Consider the following 24,360-nt stretch of genomic DNA (forward strand, 5'->3'; position numbering starts at 1 on the left):
GGAAAAAACCAACAAAAAGTGAGATAGAAAGTGGAGTGAGTAGTAGTGCAGATGGATGAGACAGGCATGCAGGGTGGAGAGGGGAAATGAATGAAGTCGGAGGTTCGTTTGATGTTACTCTGAGGTATATTGATGTACAGTAGAGGTGACACGACTCCATCTAGTCTCCTCCCCTTCCTGGCTGAGCGTCTATAGGTATCTCCATCCAAGCTCTGACTAATGATGGCACGTGTAGAGGGATTAGGGTTAAAGCACTGACATGTTACCCACCACAGTAGCTACTGAGGGATGCCAGGATGGAGGAGATAGGTGATTGTACAGTATGTGAGTTAAGTGTGTGACTTTTGTTTACAGGCTTCTGTTCAAAAATCATTAACAGGACCTTTATTTTCTAGGGTTTGATTAACACTGTGGGTCTGTAACGGTTAAATATATGGCCTACAATATATTAACATATTAAATATATTAACAGGAGAATATCCACTCTTCTATATGTTCTCCTCCTTCCTCGTTCCCCTATCTATCCCTGTCTAGTAAACGCTGCTGGTGAGCTGACCTGCACTCCGACATTTCCTCCACCCCCATAAAGCTGCACAAAATGTCAATAGAGGAAACCAAGAGAGTGGGTAGATCTAGGAAGTGATGTGTGTCTCTACTATAATTCACGACTGTTACATGTAGTTTAATAAATGCCGACCTGGATGGGTTAGCTCCTCCACGACTGCTGACTCATCCAAAGGCTGACATTGATTTCCCATTGCCGTGTCAGTGAGAGCTCACGCAACTCTCTTACCTCAATGTGGCTGCATTTCTGACCACTCTGTTTCTCCCTGTCCAACACATCCTCACTCCCAGGTCGGCCTATGTTGACGTTATGTCAAGTCCCCTGCCGGCTTTTTCCAACGCAAGGGGGGGGGCCTTAGCGTCCATTTTCAACGCGAGGGGGGGGCCCTTAGCGTCCATTTTCAGCTTTCCGGGATGTCCATGTGCTTCTATGGACGCTCATGGAAGCACGGCATTCGTTTGTGTCAACTGCCCTTAAAGGCAATGAAGACACTACACTACCCAGAATCCCCAGCTATCGTTTGGACTACACCATGTGCTCTGTTTGACAAACCCCGTGATAGTCCTCAAGCTCTGTGATTGGAGAGTGTGCTCCGAGGGTTACCGAGCCTCGAACAGCACTTGAAATGGGATGGAACCACGGCAGACTGTTCAAAACTGGATTTGAACGGGTCCACCGCGTCCCCCCCCCTCCCCCACCCCGTCCCCAGAACTACACATGCTGGCTATTCTGTTTCGCAACATGTTCTCTATGGCACGTCTCTACTGGGAGTTGTAGTTTTAAAAGACGTTTTCGTATTTCCCATAATAAGAAGTTGCCAGTATTAAACTGTGTACATCCCTGGAGGTTTAGGGGACAGGAAACACTCACATTTAAAACATATAATTAATAAATGGGTGAAAATTGCTGGTGCCCATAATGGGCAGTATTAATATATATACCCACACGCCAGCTAAGGTCAGAAGAGCTTTATTTAACAGCTGGACTTATGTTTGTGACCCCTCCTGTTGTTAATTGATAACATTACATTACATTACATTAATTGATAAGCCTGAAACATGCACTTGTCAAGGTTCATAGGCACATTTTGCAAATATGGCAGTAGCCATCGATCAGCTTAAGATAAGATATACTTTATTGATCCCAAGTTGGAACATTTGCGTTACATCAGCATGTGTAACAGTTAAATCTGCAGTGGTGTTTATTTGAAAATCATTTAGTATAATCACACAAATTCTGTGTTTTATATTGAACAATTCTGTGTTCTTTATTTATTGATTGTTCAATACCTGACAAGGCCGGAGATGAAATATCTGCATACATCTTATAAGAGCATAATACATTATGTATAATATCAGTTAAAATAAGTGCTTCAACATAGTTAACATTGCTGGAGGTATGCACACATATTGATAGATGTCTTGTAATGCACTATTGAGGAACCTGCGACCCAAGTTTTTCATTCAGTGCAGAACTACACCATAGTTGTGTAGGCCTATATGATCTGTCAATAAACCTTAGAAAATCTTGAAATCTTGAACGGGATGTGCAAAATAGTCATTATATACAGTCTTTAATTAACTATTAGTAGAGAATAACGAGTAATGAATATACTTTATAGGGATCCTATTAATATCTAATAATAAAAATAATGAAATTCAATAACATGCTTTAACCACCAGGTGTCTCTTTATATCATCTGTGCACCTTTATGGTGTAAATACAGCCTATCTACCAATTGGATCAAATATAAAAGTGAGCCGAATTAGTGTTGATACGGCAAAGAGACGTATTGTGTGAAAAGAAATGTAAGATGTTGTTTAATGGCTGATATATTTATGATCCACGTCACGTTTTCAGTTCCTCATGTTTGTCTTCTCATCAGGGCTCTATAAATACAGAACTACGGCAGATATGTAATATTTAATGCAGCCGAACCGTGTATTACAATGCCGTTATGTGATGACTTTCAAAGAGAAAAGCAAGCACACTCGGAATAAGGTATTATTTTATTTTCTTTAAACGTTTTCGGTCTGTTTCCGGTATTTGTTAATGACGATGTGCTGTGAGATGTGAGACTGGAATTGCACAGGGGGAAATAACGTATCTTTAGATGCGGATTTTGTTAACTAATATGTTTGCGCTGTGGACCAACACTATACATTGACGGGGAAGGGGGTAGCAATAAAGATAACACCATTAAACAGTTACACAACATAACAGAAATAATATCGATAGCAGCATCCCTAGCAACCACCTTGGTAACAATGAAAACGTTGGACGCAATTTCCTGAAGTAATCTTCGTAATAACTAGCAAACTAAAGATCATGTACATCCACTGCACACATAATCTGAAATAACAACTCATATTTCTCGCATCAAATGACATCAAAACGCATTTTAATAGCCAAACTAACTTTAAAATAGGCATTTTACACCCAGAATAAAACGAAGTTCGGCCATGTTTTCTTTTTCTGCAGGGAGAAATGATAGCTGGGGATTCTGGGTAGTGTAGTGTCTTCTGCCATCATTTACTCCGAAAAAAGATTTGTTTCTCCGAATCGAAGGGGAAAAATACAAAAGCATTGCACACAATTTAAACCAATCAATGTTGTGTAATTAACAAGGATAATCTGGTGTTTTTTAGTCGATGAGTAGTGCAGATATCACTGTAAAATCAATCGTCAGTAAGGGGAATATTTACTTCCGGGTGTACAATTCTCCGCTATCCAATGAGAATGGACGCTCACATTGCCTTTAAGGGCAGTCGACACAAATGAATGCCGTGCTTCCATGAGCGTCCATAGAAGCACATGGACATCCCGGAAAGCTGAAAATGGACGCTAAGGCCCCCCCCCCTTGCGTTGAAAATGGACGCTAAGGCCCCCCCCCCCTTGCGTTGAAAATGGACGCTAAGGCCCCCCCCCTTGCGTTGGAAAAAGCCGTCAGGGGACTTGACATAACGTCAACATAGGCCGACCTGGGAGTGAGGATGTGTTGCCCTGTCCTTCACCTTTACTTTCTCAAACTCTCTCTGCTTTCTCTTCGCCCTAAATCCCCCTGTGCGAGTGCTCCCAGTGATGCTCAGAGTGCTTTTCCTATTCCTCCAGACAGTGAGATATTGAGCGGGTGGTTTGGGCTTCTGTAGTCACGTGTCACACTCCTTATCTCCCTCACTTTGTTCTCCCTTCTCTGCGGCTGATACCTTGTACTTTCTCTTTCACTCTCATGCTGCAGAATAGCGAGCTGATAACAGTTACAGCAGGTGAAAGTGTGTGCTCATTAAATGTGTACAGCTCTATGGAGTGTGTGCAGCAGGTACCCTGCGCCCCCTGCTCTGTGGTGTGAAGTTAAAACAGCAGACTGTGCTGCAGGTGTGTGTGTGTGTGTGAGAGAGAGAGATCCGTGGCTGCCCTTCTTGCTTATCAGAAAATGATGCCACTTACGTAATGAAAGCAGCCCGGTGTTCACGCAGTGCCAGCTTTCAACATGGTTATATACTTAATATACAAAAGGAGAATTTAAATGCATAGTACACTGTGTTCTATAGTGACTGCATGGGAGGGGAATTAGGCCACAGGCCAGAACCATACTTAGTCAGAATCAAAGGATACTAACTAAAAGTGCAGGTGGGCATTTTAGCAGAAATGTAAACACTTTATTACATCAGTTCATTATCTTTGACACACAGAGCAAAGCCAGTGTTCAGACTGACTGTTACGACCCGCCTCCCTACTCAATAGTAGTGGCTCGTGAGGCAGTCCGCAACATAAAACAAAAGTACACAACACATAGGCACTAAACGGTGATCATACATTTATTGCCACAATCATAAAAACATACACTGGAGGACAGGTAAACAAACAAAAAGACGGAGGGGACTTGGGCCAACCACACCACGGGCCGTAGGATCCAAAGCCTTCCTCCGCTACCCAAAATCACACATAACCTAACGGGAGAAATAAAGCCGCGAAAACCTAACGCTAACACGTCCTCCAGAAAACACAACAAAAAGGCAAAAGAGCTCTGCCACAGCAGAGACATCCGGAGTAGTGATCGGCCTCCTCCTTCTCCTCTTTTATGTTCGGCTGATTGGCAACTGGGAACACCTGCGCCAAGCTCGGCTGAGTGACAACTGGGAACACCTGGGGAAGGCGGAGCCAGCTGTACCTGCACAGCAGAGAGAGCAAAGAGGACAACAAAAGGGGGGGAGTACGTAACACCCCCACCATGAGTTAGTGATTTTTTTCTTCTTTTTTTTTAAAAAACAAAACAATCACAACAATCAACCTTAGTTGACAGAGGTGCTCACCACCACTCATTCCACACACCCGACAGGTTAACAACACACAATACTACCATACCATAGCCAGTGCCTCAGAGGCGGATTTAGGATTGTAGGAGATCCGGGGCTTAGCCCAGGAGTTGTTGGGCTAAGCCCAACAACTTTTACAAGTGGGGTGTGGACCAAACATCCTTTAGGGGGGGTCATCGCCTCCTCTAGGGGGGTCCGGGGGCATGCTCCCCCCGGGAAGATTTTTTTTAAATATTGAAGTTAAAAGCATCAATCTGGTGCACTTTGAGAGCAACATTAACCCTACCTTAATAATACCTTAAAGGGGACATATCATGCTATATTTGAACAATATATTGTAGGGCCATACCTATATAAAGTATATAAATAGTTTTTCTTTCAAAATACCAAACAGATCCTGCATTTTAGCCATGCCTCATTACGCTCTATTTGCTCTTTCCAGCGCTGTTTTTGCAGGGGGCTGATTCTGTGAGCTGCACCACGCCCCCCTGCAGGAGAGGGGAGCGTGCTTTGAGATCAGCTGCTGGGCTGCAGCGGGGAGAAGAGGGGGAGAAAAAGAGATCTCCGTCCTCCGTGTTTTATTCTTATATAGTCGTTATTCATTTGTTTTAAAGCTCAATACATAACAAAGAAGACCTTTGACCGGCACTTTTCTAATTTTGTTAGACTGAAACTCTGCCGCACGGTCCCCTCGTTCCTTGGAAGAGGAGGGTGTTTGTCATCTGCTGGTGGACTACCGAAGAGAATTACAGCGAGGGAGGGATTGCATTGAATTACAGCAGAGGGAGCAAACGCTTGCCTCGGAGAGGGAGAAAAAGAGCCAGAGCAGAGTATAAACAGAAGGGCAACCATGCGCGGGAAGTCTTCTTCGCTGCTTTTGTGGCAGACTACAGCGCCACTTACAGGCCTGGCATATGTACTACAGCGTCTCCAGCGCAATGGCCGGCCGTGGCCCAACCCCACATTCCCCTGATAGGTGGAGAATTGACCAATAAGCGGAGCACCACTTCTGTGACGTAGAAAATAATTCAAGATCAGTCTGTATCAGATCCGTTGCAGCCCCGTTTTTAGAGATTTGGGTATGGAGGAAAAGAGAGAGGGTTGTGTTTTCTGACACTTGGTGAGTTCCCTGGAACACCGGGGACTAGGGGTGTAACGGTTCACAGAAGTCACGGTTCGGTTCGTACCTCGGTTCGGGGGTCACGGTTCGGTACAACAAGAAAAAGCAAAAAAAATGTCCCAAATGCATAATTCCAGGTTTGTTGTTATTTACTTTTGAACAGTAGTGCAAGTTTCAGTTTAAAAATAAGGAACTCTGACATTTTGAATAATTAACTGTATTAAACAGTTAAAAACAAACCATACACAGTACCACACACACTCAGATGGCCATAGTATCTATAATGGCTGATGTCAAACAAAAAGGTTTCATCAAGCTGTAAAACTAAAAAGAATGTCTTGAAAATATTACATCATAAATAATAAGAAAGTGTTTCAAGAACGCAAAGTCGTTGAAAAAATATGCCAAAAGCTTCCGTTATTTATGTTGGTCTCTCGGCTCTCATGTCTCTTGGCTTCTTAAAAACAGCGGGGATCAGCTGTTGAACTGCTGTTGTCTTTTGCCAGGCTCCGGTGATTGGCAAATCTGGGTGATGCCTTCTGATGTGATTTAGCATGTTTGTGTGTTCCCATTAGCATACCGCACCGCTATCGAACAACGCCGACACACCGTCCTCTTCCGATCCACTGCGCATTGCTTATCGTTTTATAGATCTATTCTCATCCACGATCTTTGTTTGTGACGTAAGGAGTGTTATCACATTTCTGAATCGGACACTCTGAGTGGATGCAGTCACAGCCAATCGGATTCAGAGTGTTGCCTGTCAGTTCCGTTGCTATGGTTCCGTTGTTATGTGTACTGAAACGAGAGCCGGTATAATTCCTCGCGCGAAAACAAAATACAAATTGGAATACGTTATTTTAGTGTCTTAAAAGTAGACTGAGGTATGAAGGGTTAACGTTACATCTTAGAATATTTTTTAGTCATGTTCTGTATACATACTAACATATAAGGGTATTGACTTAGTGTGGTTTATCTTTTTGTCGCTGCTTTTAATTTAAACTGAGCTGTTGTGTTCATCAGTAAAGTGGAACTTCTGTGTGAACTATTCATATCTTAAACTGCACTGTAACTTTGTATTCATGTATTTTTTCTTTTAAAGTTTCTTTTATTATCTTTTACTGTTTTTAAATGCCTTTGTCTGAATGTCTTTCATTTTTGTAAAGCACCTTGAATTGCCTTGTGTTGAAAGGTGCTATATAAATAAACTTGCCTTGCCTTGGTTACTCCATGTTTACTAGCTATAAGATTAACGTTACAGTACATCACTCTTTTTCACTTCTGACTCAGTCAGCCAGAGTGCAGATATCACCATTAGATTCACAAACCTGAAACATCAATTTCTTCACTGCTGGTGATGACATTGTTGTCAGCTGCTGATACTGCTGCTGCTGCTGCAGCTTGTTGCGCCTGCTTCGATGAAAATAACTTTCTAATATCCATAACTTTATAGGCTATTAGCTTAAAACTCGTCAGGCACTAGTAAGGATCACTTCTTCTGCAGGACAGGGAAGGCTACGCAGTACACAGGCTAATGTCCCGCAGCGGCTGCCTCTCTAGTGGACTCCGGTACTGCACATTACTCCCGGGACATTTAAAAAAAAAAAAAAAAAAAACATTTTTTTTTTTTTTTTAAATGAAACATCCGGGGCTTTTCAGAAAACATCCGGGGCTTGAGCCCAAGTAGCCACCCCCTAGCGCCGCCTCTGCAGTGCCTCCTTTTCGATGGTGGAATACACCCGCTGGTGTCGATCAAATCTCCCGGAGCGGTACGACACAGAGCGCTCCACCTCACGATCAGCTCCAGTACATCTGCCCGCTGCGCGTCAGGCAAGTGTGCCAAATGAGACTCCACCTTCACCAGAGTCTCCGCAGCGATCGGGCCCTCCGAGGTGACAGGGGGGTCACTTTCAGCACTGGACCGCGCCACCACACCGGCAGCGACAGATTTACGAACAGCCCCGGGGCTTATCGTACCCGTTGTCCCACCCTCACGACATAATGGCGGGTCCCTGATCGGTCCGTCCAACTCCGTAGCCGTAAAACTGTCAGACAGATCACCATCACTAACGTCAACTCCACTCTTTGCGCGAGTGACTGCAACCGTATTCACCCCCGGTTTAACGAGCACTCTGCCACCGGCTAAATCATTCCCCAAGACCAAATCAACCCCTTCAATGGGAAAACATGGCCGAACCCCGACAGTTACCGGACCTGTGACCAGATCTGACTCAAGATGAATATTATGCAATGGCGAACCCACACACTGCATACCAAACCCCCTCACAAAAACACCCGAACCCACAGCAGACTCCTTAGAGAGCGGCAACACACCCCTCATCATAAAGGATTGTGAAGCTGCTGTATCCCTCAAAATGGTCACTGGAACCCTGTTGTTCTTCCCCGGTAAAGACACCATTCCCTTCATGAGAAACGGAGCAAAAACATCCAGTTCTGATTTGAGAGACCCTGGCTTTGAAGTACTCACCAAAGCGACCGTCTTTACATGCTTATTTTCATCCCGCAAAACATAGCAATTCGCAACAATATGACCTCTTTTCTTGCAGTAATGACACACTGGCCTATCCGTAGATCCCCAATTCACCTCTCCCGGTTTTTCCTCAGCAACTCTTGGCCTGCTGGACTGCCATGGCACTTTAGTGAAGACTGGGCCGGCCTGTGCCCCAGTCCTCTCACTGTAGACAGTCTTGTGAGTAAGCATATATTCATCAGCCAAAACCGCAGCATCAAACAGTTTCACCGGTTTTTGCTCATTGAGGTATGTGGCTACTGTGTAAGGCAAACAGTTTTTAAATTCTTCCATGAGCACTAATGTTTTTAGGTCCTCTAGAGACTTTGTCCCCGTCGATGAGCACCATCGCTCAAACAGAACTTCTTTCTCACGGGCGAATTCCACATACGCTTGACAATCTTGTCTTTTCAAACCACGAAACTTTTGACGGTATGCCTCAGGCACCAGCTCATAAGCGCGCAGAATTGCAGCTTTCACCTGTTCATAATCCCGGCTAACCTCCTCAGATAACGCAGTATACACCTCCTGTGCTTTACCCGCAAGAACGCACTGCAGCATAACAGTCCACATGTTCCCAGGCCATTTAAACGTTGTTGCTACACGCTCAAACAGGACAAAATAGCTATCAACATCTTTTTCATTAAACACTGGGATAAACCGAGTATACTTGCCTACGTCAAAATCATGAGGTTGTGCAGACCCCAACTGCTGAGTCTGGTGAGATATCAGCTCCAGCTCCCTCAAACGTAACTCCGCCTCATACTTCCTCAATTCGAGATTACAGGCGATCTCCTTCTCTCTCAGTCTGTTATCACTCTCCTTCTCTCTAACCATCAGTTTGCGCAGCTCTAGCTGAAGTTGAAGTTCGCTCACTTTCTGAGAGACCCCTGTCCCGTCGTCCATGGGAACGTCTGCTTCCTCCTCTGGCAATACCTCCTGCTCTATAAGCGCAGCCAACAGCTGTCCCTTAATGATTTGTTTCTTGTTCTGCTTATTGACTACAACGTCAAATTTGCCTGCGATCAGACCAAGCTGCTGTTTGCTACATGCATCCAACTTCCCCCGAGTCGGATCACCAACAAACCCCTCCAAGTCGAAATCCATCACTGCCACTCTACGCTATACAGCCAAACAAACAACAAAATGCTGTCAAGGGCCTTTTAGAAAGTAATACTACTCACCACACCGGCACCTGCCCGAGACAGCCTTTGGACGAGCCCCCATTATGTTACGACCCGCCTCCCTACTCAATAGTAGTGGCTCGTGAGGCAGTCCGCAACATAAAACAAAAGTACACAACACATAGGCACTAAACGGTGATCATACATTTATTGCCACAATCATAAAAACATACACTGGAGGACAGGTAAACAAACAAAAAGACGGAGGGGACTTGGGCCAACCACACCACGGGCCGTAGGATCCAAAGCCTTCCTCCGCTACCCAAAATCACACATAACCTAACGGGAGAAATAAAGCCGCGAAAACCTAACGCTAACACGTCCTCCAGAAAACACAACAAAAAGGCAAAAGAGCTCTGCCACAGCAGAGACATCCGGAGTAGTGATCGGCCTCCTCCTTCTCCTTCAGTCTCCTCTTTTATGTTCGGCTGATTGGCAACTGGGAACATCTGCGCCAAGCTCGGCTGAGTGACAACTGGGAACACCTGGGGAAGGCGGAGCCAGCTGTACCTGCACAGCAGAGAGAGCAAAGAGGACAACAAAAGGGGGGGAGTACGTAACACTGACATTGCCAAGGACTATTATGCACCATAAATCTAAAGGCTACAGAAGTAACTAAGGCCTAGACTTAAGTGACGTGAGTGAGTAATAACGTTTTCCAACATATCAAAATGAAGAAAAGATGCAAACATTTGTAATAAGCCAACCCGACAAAGCCATTTTTGCTTGACAAATGATTACAATCATCAACAATCAGCTCCCTTTAAAACTCTCTACAGAAGTATTTTTTTTTTAAATGTTATAAAGTATGTGTGGTTATCTTGTTATACATTTCATTTTATTCAGAAACAAGGTCAGAGTTAGCGTGCTCACTGAAACAGCCTCTTGCTGAGCCGGCGGGCAGGAGATACCATTCGTTTTATGAGCTGAATATTTTCTCTCTCTCTCTCTCTCTGTCTTTCCTTTCTCTCCACTGATACACATTCACGCAGTCTCATCCTCATGACCCACTAAAACAATCAGGCATGTGAAGCAGTGTGCAATACTGACTGACTGACTGTGTGTGTGTGTGTGTGTGTGTGTGTGTGTGTGTGTGTGTGTGTGTGTGTGTGTGTGTGTGTGTGTGTGTGTGTGTGTGTGTGTGTGTGTGTGTGTGTGTGTGTGTGTGTGTGTGTGTGTGTGTGTGTGTGTGTGTGTGTGTGTGTGTGTGTGACGTGTGTGTGACCAACCAATGCTTCCGACAGTTGAAAGGGAGATGCACACTCCGGTGATGTACGGTGTGTGTTTTTTAAGTGTGTATCTGTGTCCTTTTTCAAGTTTACTATGAGCACCAACAGAAGGTCAGGGGCAGGCTGCATGAGTCCTTGAACAGGATGTCATGGATGCGTACAAATACCATGAAAGAGCCAGAAACAGAATGGAGCGGTGGGATGCTTCCACTCTACATGGTAACACCGAATGTCCCTCAGAAGTGTGTTGACTTCTGTGGGGGAGGGGGGGGGGGGCGACTAGTAATAAATCATGCAAGTCAGCAGAATCCCACGGAGATGCCCTTATTTTTAGTCTCTGCTTGCTGCTCAAATATCACCAAGGCTATTTTGTCCCAACATAGATTCACAAGAAAACGAGACGAAGGGTTAAAGGAGGATTTGCTTTACACATGAAGATGCTTTCAAATGCACTAAGGTGTGGAAATGTGTTTGAAATTAGTATGCAAATGATTTCCAGCACAGATCATCGGTATGTGAGCGCAGCTATGCTTGTCCATATTCATATGTGCACATGCATATCTGTGCATATGAAGGTCTGTGCATACATCTCCATTTTAATCTCACATTAAACCGTTTAGGAAGAATTAATGATCAAATCAATTACAGTGACAAGGTGAGTGTTGGCTCGATTATATTTATGGTAATGATCTTCATCAGCATATTGTCTCCATTGGGCCTAAAGTCACGCCCCACTGGTTCGGTCAATCCTCATCTGTGAACCCTGGCCGCGATTTCATCTGGCCAGTTGTGATGTGAACAGATATAATTAACCCCGCGGTGCCGCGGTGCAGCTCCCAGAGGCTGCCCAGCACCCTAATTGGTCTCTAACACCTGCTGTTAATGGAGGAACCCTGCATATGCGTGTGTGTGTTTCCCCCCCGTTACATGCGTTCAGCTGGACTGTAACAGATGGAGAGGGAACAGAGGAGAATCCCATCAGAAATACCATTAAAAATAGATTCATCACAGCTGCAGAGATGGAGGGACGGACATGATTATTTGGGTTGTTTTAACCTCGATTGTTGTTCATTTGTCAGTTTCAATGAGGGGGTTGAGGATGTGTTGGATGAATATTTCATATCAAACTAAGGCAAATATGCTAGCATGTTATATCGACTTCTTTAACTTTCTTCAAAATGTAATTAAGCCAGCAGGTCTTGCTCCACTGACTGGCGGCTTCTTCTCCTGTATTCATTTACCAAGGATGACAGAGCCCGATCTCACATGTATGATTATAGGCACACGCAATTCCAGAGTGAATGCAGACAATATCCGCTATTACCAGCAGCCAAATCCTGTCCATTAAGCCATTAGCAGCGCACAATAAATGAACAGTTGTATGGTCGATCTTGCTGCAACCATATGGAGACATATCATTTAGATCTTTGACACCGTTTGACATCTCCTGCACAGCTTTACAATCAGAACCAAGAGTGAATTGAATGTTTGTGGACTCAGATTTAGCATTTAATGAAATAGCTGAGTAAAGCTGAACACTTGTAGGACATCTCTTCCTGTTCCAGTCCACTTTATTTGACACCTGCCCTAAATAACTGATCCCTGCTGTGACTACAGAGGGTAAAGAACATTTAATGAGATGGCCTTGGGAGGTTTATGGCTCACCCAAGCTATACATAGGTGGATGTGACAGGCTCAGGTGTGTTTTCTGGGTGATGTCAAAGCTCTTCCTTTATGAAAATAGACTGAATGTAGAAGCAGACATGGCTATTTGAGAGGAAAGCCAGAACAAATGATTTTAAACCGTAAACTAAAAAACATGGAGGAGAGAATTCAATAAAAAAGACACACACAAATTAAATTCAATATTACTCCTCTGTGTTGTTGTGTAATGATCACATCTGCTGCCAACACTGTAAATCCTCTCTCGTCCAGATGGCAGATTTATGATTGGCTGATGTTCAGGAAGCTGACAGACTCTGGCACACACTCCGTCACTGTGTGAGACCATCCTCACACACCATGGAAATCTGGTTTCCCATAACAACACTGGGATGGAACCACACACACACACAAACACACTGGTGAGGACAAGTGTCCCGCCTTCTGTTCCTTCCTGGTTGTTTATCACTGAGGCACAAAGCCCTGTTTTATGTGGAGAAAGGTTGAGACTGAGAGAGAGGCTTGTGTCAGAGCCCGGAGTCTCGCTGCCAAGCATGACTTAGTGCTTCTGTGGCTTTTATAACAGTTCCAGCAGAAAGAAGGGCCGTCTGTTTGCTATTTGTTACTTTTTGGAATGTTCACTTAATTCGAGAGAGATATATGTCATATACAATGCAACATGTTGTTGCCCAAATAAGCCATGATATAAATCAGAGTCTTTTTGATGAAACAAGAGCGTCTTTGTCTTTTAAAAACTTGGTCTCTGGGCTATTACGGGATGTGTTAACAAATGGAATATCTTCAATATCATACAAATTATCATCGCTGCAAAATGAAAAAATAGGCCAACCTTGTGATTATTTCCCGAAGCAATTGTTGGCTTATCTTTAAACCCTTTCTGCCTCCATCATCTGTCTGAAGAACTGATGAATAAAAGTGATTATAAAGGTCATACTAGGCGTTGACATGTTCTGCATGCAGGGAGAAAGATAAAGCATTAGCTGTGTTGCTGTTGCATAGTTTAGCATTAGTTAAATACTCATGCCTGTAAAGGAAGGAATGGACCTTAGGGTTAGGGTTGCATATTGCCATGTTTGTATCACTGTACATGCATGGAAGGGTGATGGTTGAATATATGCCGACCATTAACAAAGACAGGGTTTATTTAATTGAACACTTTAAGGTTTACAACTTGAGATTCTTTCCTTGGAAATCTGTAGTTGTATCCTGCACAATCCATACTACACCATGTGGGGTTTTTCTCCGGAAGTTTTTCCCTGTATGATGTGAGGGTCTAAGGTCAGAGGGTGTCGTTTTCTCATACTGATATTCTGCACAAACTGTGCTGTTGTATTTACTGTATAGTATATGTACAGCACTTTGGCTCGACCAAACATCGTTTTAAATATGTGCTATATAAATAAAACTTGATTTGATTTGATATGTAACACAAACTTGTCTTGTACTTCCTTTTGTTGAAAAGTCGATATTATTTGTATTCATGATTCTGTCTGACTTGATCGAGCTACACATATCCCACGCTCTGCATATCCTCCTAAACAGTCTAGTGCTAACGCTAATCTCCTCTGAGCAACACAGATGACAGCAAGAGAAACAGCAGATAAATATTAGAGAAAGACAATGAAGATATTTTACTGCCATGCCCTCTTTTAATCCTACAGTGGCTCTTTCTCTTCCCACACTCAATTTAGCCGTGATTCAAGAATCCATCCAGGCACAGTTTCGTGAGAGAGCGGGAGACAGACAAATAAAAGGAGAGGTGAAAGAGGTTACAGACGCGGAGAGGGAGAGAATACAAATCAGCCCGCTGCTAAGATAAAACCCTCAGAGTTTAGGGATCACTAGCATTGAGCAGATCTGCTCCACATATCCAGCTTAATCCCTACGCCACGCCGTGAGCACTTCCTGTTTGAATTGTGTGTGTGTGTGTGTGTGTGTGTGTGTGTGTGTGTGTGTGTGTGTGTGTGTGTGTGTGTGTGTGTGTGTGTGTGTGTGTGTGTGTGTGTGTGTGTGTGTGTGTGTGTGTGTGTGTGTGTGTGTGTGTGTGTGTGTGTGTGTGTGATTTGTCGAAGCAGGGTGTTGGGATAATGGTGTGGATATACAGTATGTGAGTTAAGGAGTTATTCTGCCTCAATGGGCCGTGACTTTTTACCCTTATCTCTCTTTGTGGCTTTCACATTCCTCACACTGTCTCACGAAGGCTTTAAGGATTGTACCAAATCATGTCAATGCACCAAAGCAACAACCAATACTGTTACTCGTTTGAAATGGAAAAACTCATCACACCGTAATTGTAATTGCATTAGGCATTGGAAAAACAACTGCAGCTCACAGCACTCTAATATTGCCAATATTATAATTTTATTAAAATTAATTATTCAATTATTTTTCTTGGAATACACATTTCATGGGATGGAGAAGTGTACCCTTTATGACCCATTGTGCTCACTAGAATAATCATTTTCATAGATTTAAATATAATGTTGAGTTGTTTGCCCTCTTAAAGTCATTCACAACCCTCTCATAATTTGTGTACAGTCCCTTACGATCTGTAACGGCTGACAGAAATGCTGATGGCGTTTTTTGCATCACCTGACCCTGCACTCAGCCATACTTTGTGTGTGTGTGTGTGTGTGTGTGTGTGTGTGTGTGTGTGTGTGTGTGTGTGTGTGTGTGTGTGTGTGTGTGTGTGTGTGTGTGTGTGTGTGTGTGTGTGTGTGTGTGTGTGTGTGTGTGTGTGTGTGTGTGTGTGTGTGTGTGTGTGTGTGTGTGTGTGTGTGTGTGTGTGTGTGTGTGTGTTTGGGGGGAGGGACTCAGAGTGGTGGTGAGAGGGGCAGAGAGAGGGGGGAGCTGTATCTCATTCGACCTGAGTCTGACCCCAGGAAGGATGTTGCTGATGGGAGGAAGGAAGTTTAACGTGTCCGTACAAGGGCATGGATCTCTCATGGGGGTCATTTGGCCTCTCTTCATGCCCATCTTTGACCCAGACACACTCTTCATGACCCACACACACACACACACACACACACACACACACACACACACACACACACACACACACACACACACACACACACACACACACACACACACACACACACACACACACACACACACACACACACACACACACACACACACACACACACACACACACACACACACACACACACACACTCTCTTAAACACAAATCCTCCATGTTTATTCCTCTGTCAGTCTTTTTGCGATTTTGCAATGCTTCTTTTTGTACAAATACGAGATCTCATGCCATGTTTCTCTTTCTTTCCCTGATTTCTGCTCCGTAGTCTTCTCTCAGGTTGTGTGTGAGGGCTTCCCTTTCCTCTGATCCACCTCTCACTATTTATAGCCCCTAAGCCCCGGCCAAGCAGGAGCCATTAGAGGCAGTAGCTTGTAAAGCAAACGTCTGTCTCTCTAATCTGGCCAGTTGATTGGCTAATACACGTCTCTGTCAGGTCATCCGCGGCAGGTGACACGCAGGATTGATTCAACTTTCTCCTCTATATTTACTCTTTCTCCATTTTCTCTCCAATCTCCAACTCAATTGGATTTGCAATGTGTCACCTCGCTGACATGCACCTGATGGATGATTCCAGTCATACCTGGGGCAAAAAGCCATTTTCAAAATTCTAATTTCAAGCATCACTTTTTCATATCTTCAACACACTTTCATATATTTATTATTCTTTTCTGCCATCCATGTAAAGACATTCATGGTCCCCAGAGGATGAATCAGGGAGAATCCCTTCCTCCAGCAAACATGAGGTTTATGTGTGTGGCTTTGTATGGGACTTAAATTGATAAAAGTATTGCTAAGACATTTGGTAAACACATTCATGGTCCCCAGTAGATGAACTGTACACTGCAATATAATTACAGTGATAATCTTACTTCTCCTCTAGTGTTATAATTATAACACTTTGGTTCATGACAAATAACTGCAAAACCCATGACAGTCTTCTTATCCTCAGCTATACTTAAATGTTAGTGTTTATGTCAAGCTCAGCCTCACAAATCTGTGGACTATTTTTTGTATTATTATCATTATTTACTGCCCCACTTTAATTCATTTAGCTTCAATACTGATTATATCTCTACTTTTCTCCCTAGCTGTTTCTATATCATAACCTATAGGGCTGCTCGATTATGGCAAAAATCATAATCTCGATTATTTTGGTCAATAATTGATATCACGATTATTAAAAACGATTATCCATTTACTTTGAAAACATCCATTTATTGGATTAAAAAAATGTGAACAGTATGTTTTTAACAGTTGATTACCCTGAACTTTAAGCATAACTCAACTGAAAAACCAATAATAAAAAAAAATATATATATTTTTTTTAATAATAATAATAAACAAATAATCGTTATATTTCGATTACGTTGTTTTCGTAATCGTTGCAAGCCATAATCGTAATTGCGATTCAAATACGATTAATTGAGCAGCCCTATCACAACCTCCTTTACTGCTTGTCATTTAGTGTTATCATGCCTGCAGCTGGATTATGACTAGGTCCACTTTTGCATCAGTGTTGCCACATAAAGTCGGGTAGTTTACATTTATTTTTGAGAAGACGTGGAGTGCACCAGCTGAACTGGCACTATGCAGTCCCATTTTAAAATGAAACCAGTAAAGTGTTGTTTTCCATCTGCATTCAGCAGTAGATCAATTTGCCATCAGTGTGGTATCAGTGCTGCCTCTCTGTCTCTAAAAAAAACAGGAATTATTGTCATAATGTTGTGACAGGCTATTTCCTGCAGCCTCACGATTCTTTGGTCGGTTGACTTTCTGAAAACACTGCTTGTGTTTTTTCAAAACCCCCCAGTGTGGCGCAGCTTAACCTGAATTTCCATCAAGTCAATTTAGCTTCATTGTTTTGCTTTTCTGCACCGCTGAGTGAAAGGAAAATAGACATCAATCACTGGCTGTCAGTGGTGTATTGTCAAAGTCTGCAGGAGTACACACAAAGTGAAACAGCTGGAATCATGATATTCCTCCTTAAGAGGGAATTTATTCAACATATGTTTTCTTTCATCCCTTGAGCATGCATTTATATTCATATCCTTGCCTATGTGTGTTTATATAGTATATGGATGTGAGGAAGTGAGGAGAAATCCAGACGGTTCAGATCAACGCAGGGCTTCTGCAGGGGATATTTTATACATGAGGTTGCTCTGCATTCTCTAAAATATGAGATAGCTGCCTCTGTGTTGATCAGACATCTCTTTTCTCCTTCAGGGCATTGATCTCTGTTGATGGGAGTGCAGAGGGGGGGGGGGGGGGGGTAAATGGGTCATAGCATGTGTGCCTGCTCCAGTTTTCATTATTGATGGCAGTGAGGTCAGAAGATGACTCAGAAATAAGGTGGTGGTTATTTTAGAGCAGGACAAATGTCTATTTTCTTTCCCTCCATTGAGTCCCTGTGGCTAAAGTGATTGACAAGCACTTAAGCAGGCAGGTGGTCCCGCCTTGCAGAGGAAGGTAATGGGGAGCAGTGTGTCACGATGCATTAAGGGGAGCAAATAGACGGACTTAGGGGTCCGTGCGAGATGAGTGACCCAGCCACATATTGACCAGATAATGAGAAACGGGGACAGAAAAAGACATTTGGAGAAAACCTGAAGAAGACTGACAGACACAAAGTAATTTAAGCAGCGGACTGACAGGTGTTGACGGTTTCCTGGAGCTAGAGGAGGCTGGTGGGGGGTAATCATCTGCTTTTGTGGGGATGAAAATAGTGTCAGGGGGTGTATGTGCTGGATTTGTTGTTAAATTAAAATTGACATCTTACTAATTACATTACATTACATTTAGCTGACGCTTTTATCCAAAGCGACTTACAATAAGTGCATTCGACCAGGAAGACAAAACAGGTTTCATAGAGCCAAGCAACATCTTACTAATTCATAGTCTTTGGACTCTGTGACCCCAAAGAGCGTTTCACACGAAGAGCAAATGTAGTCAAAACCTCCCACGTGACTGTTCTGTGGTCACATCAACACCAAAGTGAACACTGACCTTTTCTGATGTCCGCCCTGCCTGTGAACGCGTTATGGGGCGTGTGCTTGCCCCGGAGTTTTGATCCGGGGAGCAGGGTGACAGCCGGAGGATGTTAGCGCGGAGCCGGGGCCGTGACAGCCAGTCATTGTACTTCAAGGACTGATGGTATCATGCTGTCATTGTGTCAGTGTTGGGAGCAGACCCTCGACAGATGCTGAACAGATAATAGCCGCTTTATCTCTGGATATTCACTCACATTCACATGTGGATATGAAAAAGGGCTGCTTCAAAACAAAAGCCTCAGGTGAGCAGAACATATCTTGAAAAGGCTTTTTGTGTTCAAATGAAGTAAGATTAGATGTGTGCGTTATGAAACAAGACAGCCTCTCGTTTCATTAGATACTGTCTGAAAGTCAATGTGTGAGGATATTATACTCCACTGCTGAGGATGTGATGTGTGACATTATGCACCTGCTGTTTTCATTTGCTCAGACGGGGAGTTTTCATTACAAAACCTCACTTGGTGGACGGCTGGATTTTCACACTGAGAGGTGTGTCAGGGAAATATGTTCCTATGTGTCCAAGAAGCCTTTAATCACAAGAGGCTAGTGTATGTGTGTGTGTGTGTGTGTGTGTGTGTGTGTGTGTGTGTGTGTGTGTGTGTGTGTGTGTGTGTGTGTGTGTGTGTGTGTGTGTGTGTGTGTGTGTGTGTGTGTGTGTGTGTGTGTGTGTGTGTGTGTGTGTGTGTGTGTGTTGTGTGTGTGTGTGTGTGTGTGTGTGTGTGTGTGTGTGTGTGTGTGTGTGTGTGTGTGTGTGTGTGTGTGTGTGTGTGTGTGTGTGTGTGTGTGTGTGTGTGTGTGTGTGTGTGTGTGTGTGTGTTATCATTAATGAAGAGGACCCAGTGGCCTGTGCTTGGCCTCTATCGAGTGTCAGGTGGAGAGGTGAAAATAATGTGTGAAGTTAGTTCAAACTCAAGGCACAGACAGACATGAACACACAGGCTCATGGATAAAGGTTCAATGCAGTCAGCTCTTTAATCCATGTAAGGCAAATAAATAAAAGTGAGTTTTCATTTCCATCCTTGGATTTGCACCTCTCTTCTGTCGTTTTGGTCTCCATCTGCATAACATCTAGTAGTTCATGTATATATAATATCTTGCTTTATATTTGTTACGGTAAATTTGTATTTTCACATGTATATTTTTAACTTTTCCAATGCTATTTTATTTCTAGTTGAGATTATTACATTTTGGATTGTTTATTTATAGTCTTTTAATTTCTCTAATGTACAATGCCATGTCTTTTTATGCTGCTGCAACGCAAACGTTTCCCAAATTGGGATCAATAAAGTACTTCTTATCTTATCTTAAATAAAAGAGTAGCATCCAGGTGCCAGAGCATATGCACATAGAGTGAATAGAAAAATACATTGTATTAATCTCTGACTTCCTGTGTTCCCTCAGATGACAGTGCGTCAGCAGCCAGCAACATGGAGGTCACTGACCGCATCGCCTCCCTGGAGCAGAGGGTCCAGATGCAGGAGGACGAGATCCAGCTGCTGAAGTCTGCTCTGGCAGATGTGGTGCGCCGGCTCAACGTGTCCGAGGAGCAGCAGGCCATGGGGTCTCGCAGAGGACCCACCAAAGGTAACAGTAACACACACACAAAGCTTTATAATGCGCTTTTCTGTTACTTGTAAGGGTCAGCAGTTCTTCTGGCTTACATGTTTTAGAGGTATTATCCTTCCTGTCCATTCCACTCTCTTTCCCGATGATGTCTCCTTTCCTCTAAATCCTGCTTATCTCCTCCCTGTCCCTGCTTTTCTCTCCTTCTGGACTGTTTTGTATTGTTGTTTTTAAATGTATTGTGTGTGTATAGACCCCCCTTTGATGAGAAAGTCGCCCTCAGCACACAGCAATGTTGGGAAGTCAGGTAGGCTTACTGTGAAGTCTGTCTGCACTAACCAGGCCTGGTGTTGTGTTTACAGTCACTGCCTGCTAGCATATCTTTGTATCCACACAGTGTTGTATTCCAATAGGAAACACAAAGGTACCTTCAGCACTGCACTGACAATGCACTGTGATCTAAAGACAGACAGAAAAACAATAGTCTGCTAATCGGGAGGAATCTGTGTCTGAATTATAGTCGATAAACCCAGTTATAGTTTTAAAGCCATCAATAAACTCACAATTTACAAATGAATGAGAATGAGATGCAAGGTAAGATTGTGCAATAAATCAGCACAGAATAAGAAAGCACTCATCTTAGATTGATCAACCTTTTTTTTGTATTATATAATAATACTGCATGCCATTTCTTTAGCTGACGTGTGTTTGGTACAATGTATCTCTCAAAATGGCATCCTCACCCAAGACCCTGATAAAGTCTGCATGTAAAATAAGCTGCACTTTATGTCATGTTATGTCCTCAAACTACGCATTCTAAATGATAAAGCAGAACGAGATTCTGATTCTGAGCTGCTGCCAGTTTCAGTCTGTGGAGTTGCTGCGGGTGGATGAAGTCTGAGGAGGACTCAGAGCTGCTCTCCCTTATTGTCCCCCCTCTGAGCTGCAGGGAGTCAGCAGGCTGCTCCCCTCTACTGAAGCACAATGATCCGTTTCAGAAAGCTTAACTCGTGCACACAGACTGCACATGGACACTCATGAACACAGACACACACACACTCATCTTCTTGCTAACAAAATGACCACCTCAGTTTGCCACCGCTGTGCAATTATTACCCGAAAGATAACAGGGCAATATGTGTGTGCATGCAAGAGTGTGTGTGTGTGTCTGCTGGATGAAACAGGGTCTATTAAATATGTATCACTGCAGATAAAGCTGCAGCTTGGATTTGTTATTCTGGGCTGTCCTGGCGTGCATGTGTGTGTGCGCGTGTGTCAAACCGCTCTCTAACAATTATTTGTGAACATATATCATCTGTATAAAGGATTTCAAATGTTTACGCTTGTGATGTATCATTAATTACACTGTGCAATGACTTCATGTGTCTTTGGAAACTCACTGAAAAGTATGATAGAATTGCAAATTGAGTATTTGATGTGTTTTGTAAAGGTCTGCACTCAAGATTGAAACAATTAACATCAAGTGTCGCAGTTTAATTTACGCTTTTAATTCCATTATTTTTGTAGTAAACAACAACAAACATAGAGATGGTTCCTTATGTTCTACACTAAAGAAGACATAACTGCGATCCCTCGTTAATTACACATGCAGACTGTGGACAAGGCAACGTTTATAGTACAAACCTCGGCTTCTGGTGTTCTTAAGAAAGGCAGTAATGTTTTGTTTATAATTTAAAATATGTGATTATTGTGATAATTACAACCAATACAATATTTTATATAGCTCAATGTTTGCTTACCATAATTGCTCATACTACTGACTGAAATAACAACAGGTTAGGTTCGGGAACTTCATAGAAATAAATGTCAAACTAAATAATAATAACATTGTAAAAACATGCACACTGTCAACTAGTGTTGCACGGTGTACCGATACTTGAAAGGTACCGCGATACCCTGCCGTTAAAAACGGTACGATTCCTCCGTTTCATTAGTATCGGTACTTTAAGAATGACGGGGAAAAGTACTCCCGTGAAAAAGCGCCGTTTTAATAAGAGCCGTGTGTGTTCAGCGCTCTGCTTCCACTCCCTGCACTGCAGTCGTGCCTTCAGTCCCGCCCCTCTCAAGCACGCTCTAAGTCCCTCCCCTCTCTCGTGCACGCGGCCACGCGCTAGCTGCCAGAGCATGTGAGAAAACGAGAAGCATGGCTGCAAGTGGGAGTGCAACTGCCGCTGCGCTTCGGCTTGTTGACAAAAAAGACGCCAGAAGTCTTTGAACGGGCCGTTCAGGTGTTCAGAGCAGAGCTCCCTGTCGGAGCGGCAGAGCGTGATGTGCACTGAAAAGTGTTTCTGTCGCAATATTATCGTTGAGCAAACTTAACTAGCAAACTAGCATCACTATCTGCTAACGTTAGCTTTAGCCTTCGTTTTCTATTAGTTTTTTTCATAGGCTATAAACGGAGGTGGTACAAGTATATATCTTGTACTTGAGTAAAAGTAGAAGTACCCAGGTCTTGTACTTGAGTTAAAGTAGAAGTACCAGAATGTAGGAACAATCCTGCAATCAAAATGTTCCTCAAATAAAAGTACAAAAGTATTATCATCAAAATATAGTTAAAGTAGCGACAGTAAAAGTAGAAGCACCAGAGTGTAGGAATAGTCTGTTACAGTAAAAGTACTGCATTCAAAATGTTCCTCAACTAAAAGTATTAAAGTAGCGACAGTAAAAGTAGTCATTGTGCAGATTGGTCCATTTCAGAATAATATATATATATGTTTTATAATGATTGATCATGAAAGTGTTCTCAAAGCTGGTGGAGGTGCAGCTAGTCTGAAGTACTTTGTAGACTGCAGGGTAGCTGGAGGATTTACTCCAGGTGGAACTAAAGTCTGATTTAAGTATTGATTATATTTCACATCATTCATCCACATCTGTAAAGTAACTAAAGGTATTAATACATGTAGTGGAGTAAAAGTACACCATGTACCTCTGAACTGTAGTGGAGTACAAAGTAGCAAAAGAAACATTGAAATACTTAAATAAAGTACAAGTATCTCAAAATTGTACCCAAGTAGTACTTGTTGAGTTTATGAACTTAGTTACTTTACACCAGTGGCGATAAAGATAGAAAGACTAAGCACAGAGGCATGACAATACATTTTCAAAATGCTCAACAGTGCTGCCAAAATGTTAAACTCACTGCTACACAATTAAAATAAATGCTTTTATATATATTTATATTAGATGTGACTCTTTGGTGTTTCTGTTCTTAGTGACACTGCTGCTTTAGTTGTTCTGACTGCTAAAATCATCTGTTATTCCTAATTTTAAAGCCGATATTCCGTGTTTCCCCTTTTTTAAGAAAAGTATCGAAAAAGAATCGGAATCGCAATTCTTGACTTGGTATCGGTATCGAAACCAAAATGTTGGTATCGTGACAACACTACTGTCAACAGAGAGTAAAGTCAATACGTCTGTTACCCAGTGCATGCTGGGATGCTTTCAACTAAACGTATCCTGTCCTGTTTCACCAATTTCTACCTGGTTCCTCTTATCAAGACAATTACACATCCGGAAATACAATATTCCTAAATCTCACAGGTTACTTTCATGACACCACAGAAGTTGACCCTTTTTTTCTGAATATGCCTTGTTGCTGTATTTCTCTTCCAGCCAGGCCAATGATCGCCACGCTGCCGTTACGGCCCACCGTCAACAACGGGACCATCGTACCAAAGAAAGGCACTCTGCCCTCTCCGGGATCTGGATCCAGGAAGGACGGCAGCGCAATAGCCAGCAAGAGGTGAGGAAATACAAATAATCTTTAGCCAATGAAATTACTGTGCAACCTATATGTCTGCAGTTATCAATTCGTTTGGTTACATTTTTATTATGTTGTATATAGTTATAGCTTTTTAGAGCGGCCGTTAAGATTATGACGGTTTGGGACTAGAGCTCTAAGTCAAAGCGTTTTAGTGTTAAATGTTGCTTTCCTGAATATTTAGGGCTCTTAAAGCTCTTTTAAAAGTGTTTAATCCAGATACTGCTGCCGGTATCTTCATGATTTATTGCACTTATTGTACGTCGCTTTGGATAAAAGTACATTATAACTATAAGTGTAA

At 42.9% G+C, this 24,360-nt stretch overlaps 1 protein-coding gene across 12 annotated transcripts in view; it reads left to right on the forward strand.

The window, feature by feature from the left end:
• The window catches only part of eml1 (EMAP like 1), a 61,620-nt gene that overhangs the window by 20,995 nt on the left and 16,265 nt on the right, over positions 1-24,360 (forward strand). For 4 of the 12 annotated variants that reach the window (XM_034112229.2, XM_034112231.2, XM_034112232.2 and 1 more), the window contains exons 1-4: positions 18,759-18,957; positions 20,117-20,299; positions 20,532-20,585; positions 23,912-24,041. In XM_034112229.2, the coding sequence (XP_033968120.1) occupies positions 18,816-18,957; positions 20,117-20,299; positions 20,532-20,585; positions 23,912-24,041 (509 nt within the window). In that variant the 5' untranslated portion in view covers positions 18,759-18,815. Of the gene's footprint in view, positions 1-3,627; positions 4,801-18,758; positions 18,958-20,116; positions 20,300-20,531; positions 20,586-23,911; positions 24,042-24,360 lie in introns of those variants that run through there. The other 8 variants (XM_034112238.2, XM_034112236.2, XM_034112237.2 and 5 more) reach the window with 6 other exon arrangements.

Source organism: Pseudochaenichthys georgianus, chromosome 22 (assembly GCF_902827115.2).
Source record: "Pseudochaenichthys georgianus chromosome 22, fPseGeo1.2, whole genome shotgun sequence".
NCBI lineage: Eukaryota > Metazoa > Chordata > Actinopteri > Perciformes > Channichthyidae > Pseudochaenichthys > Pseudochaenichthys georgianus.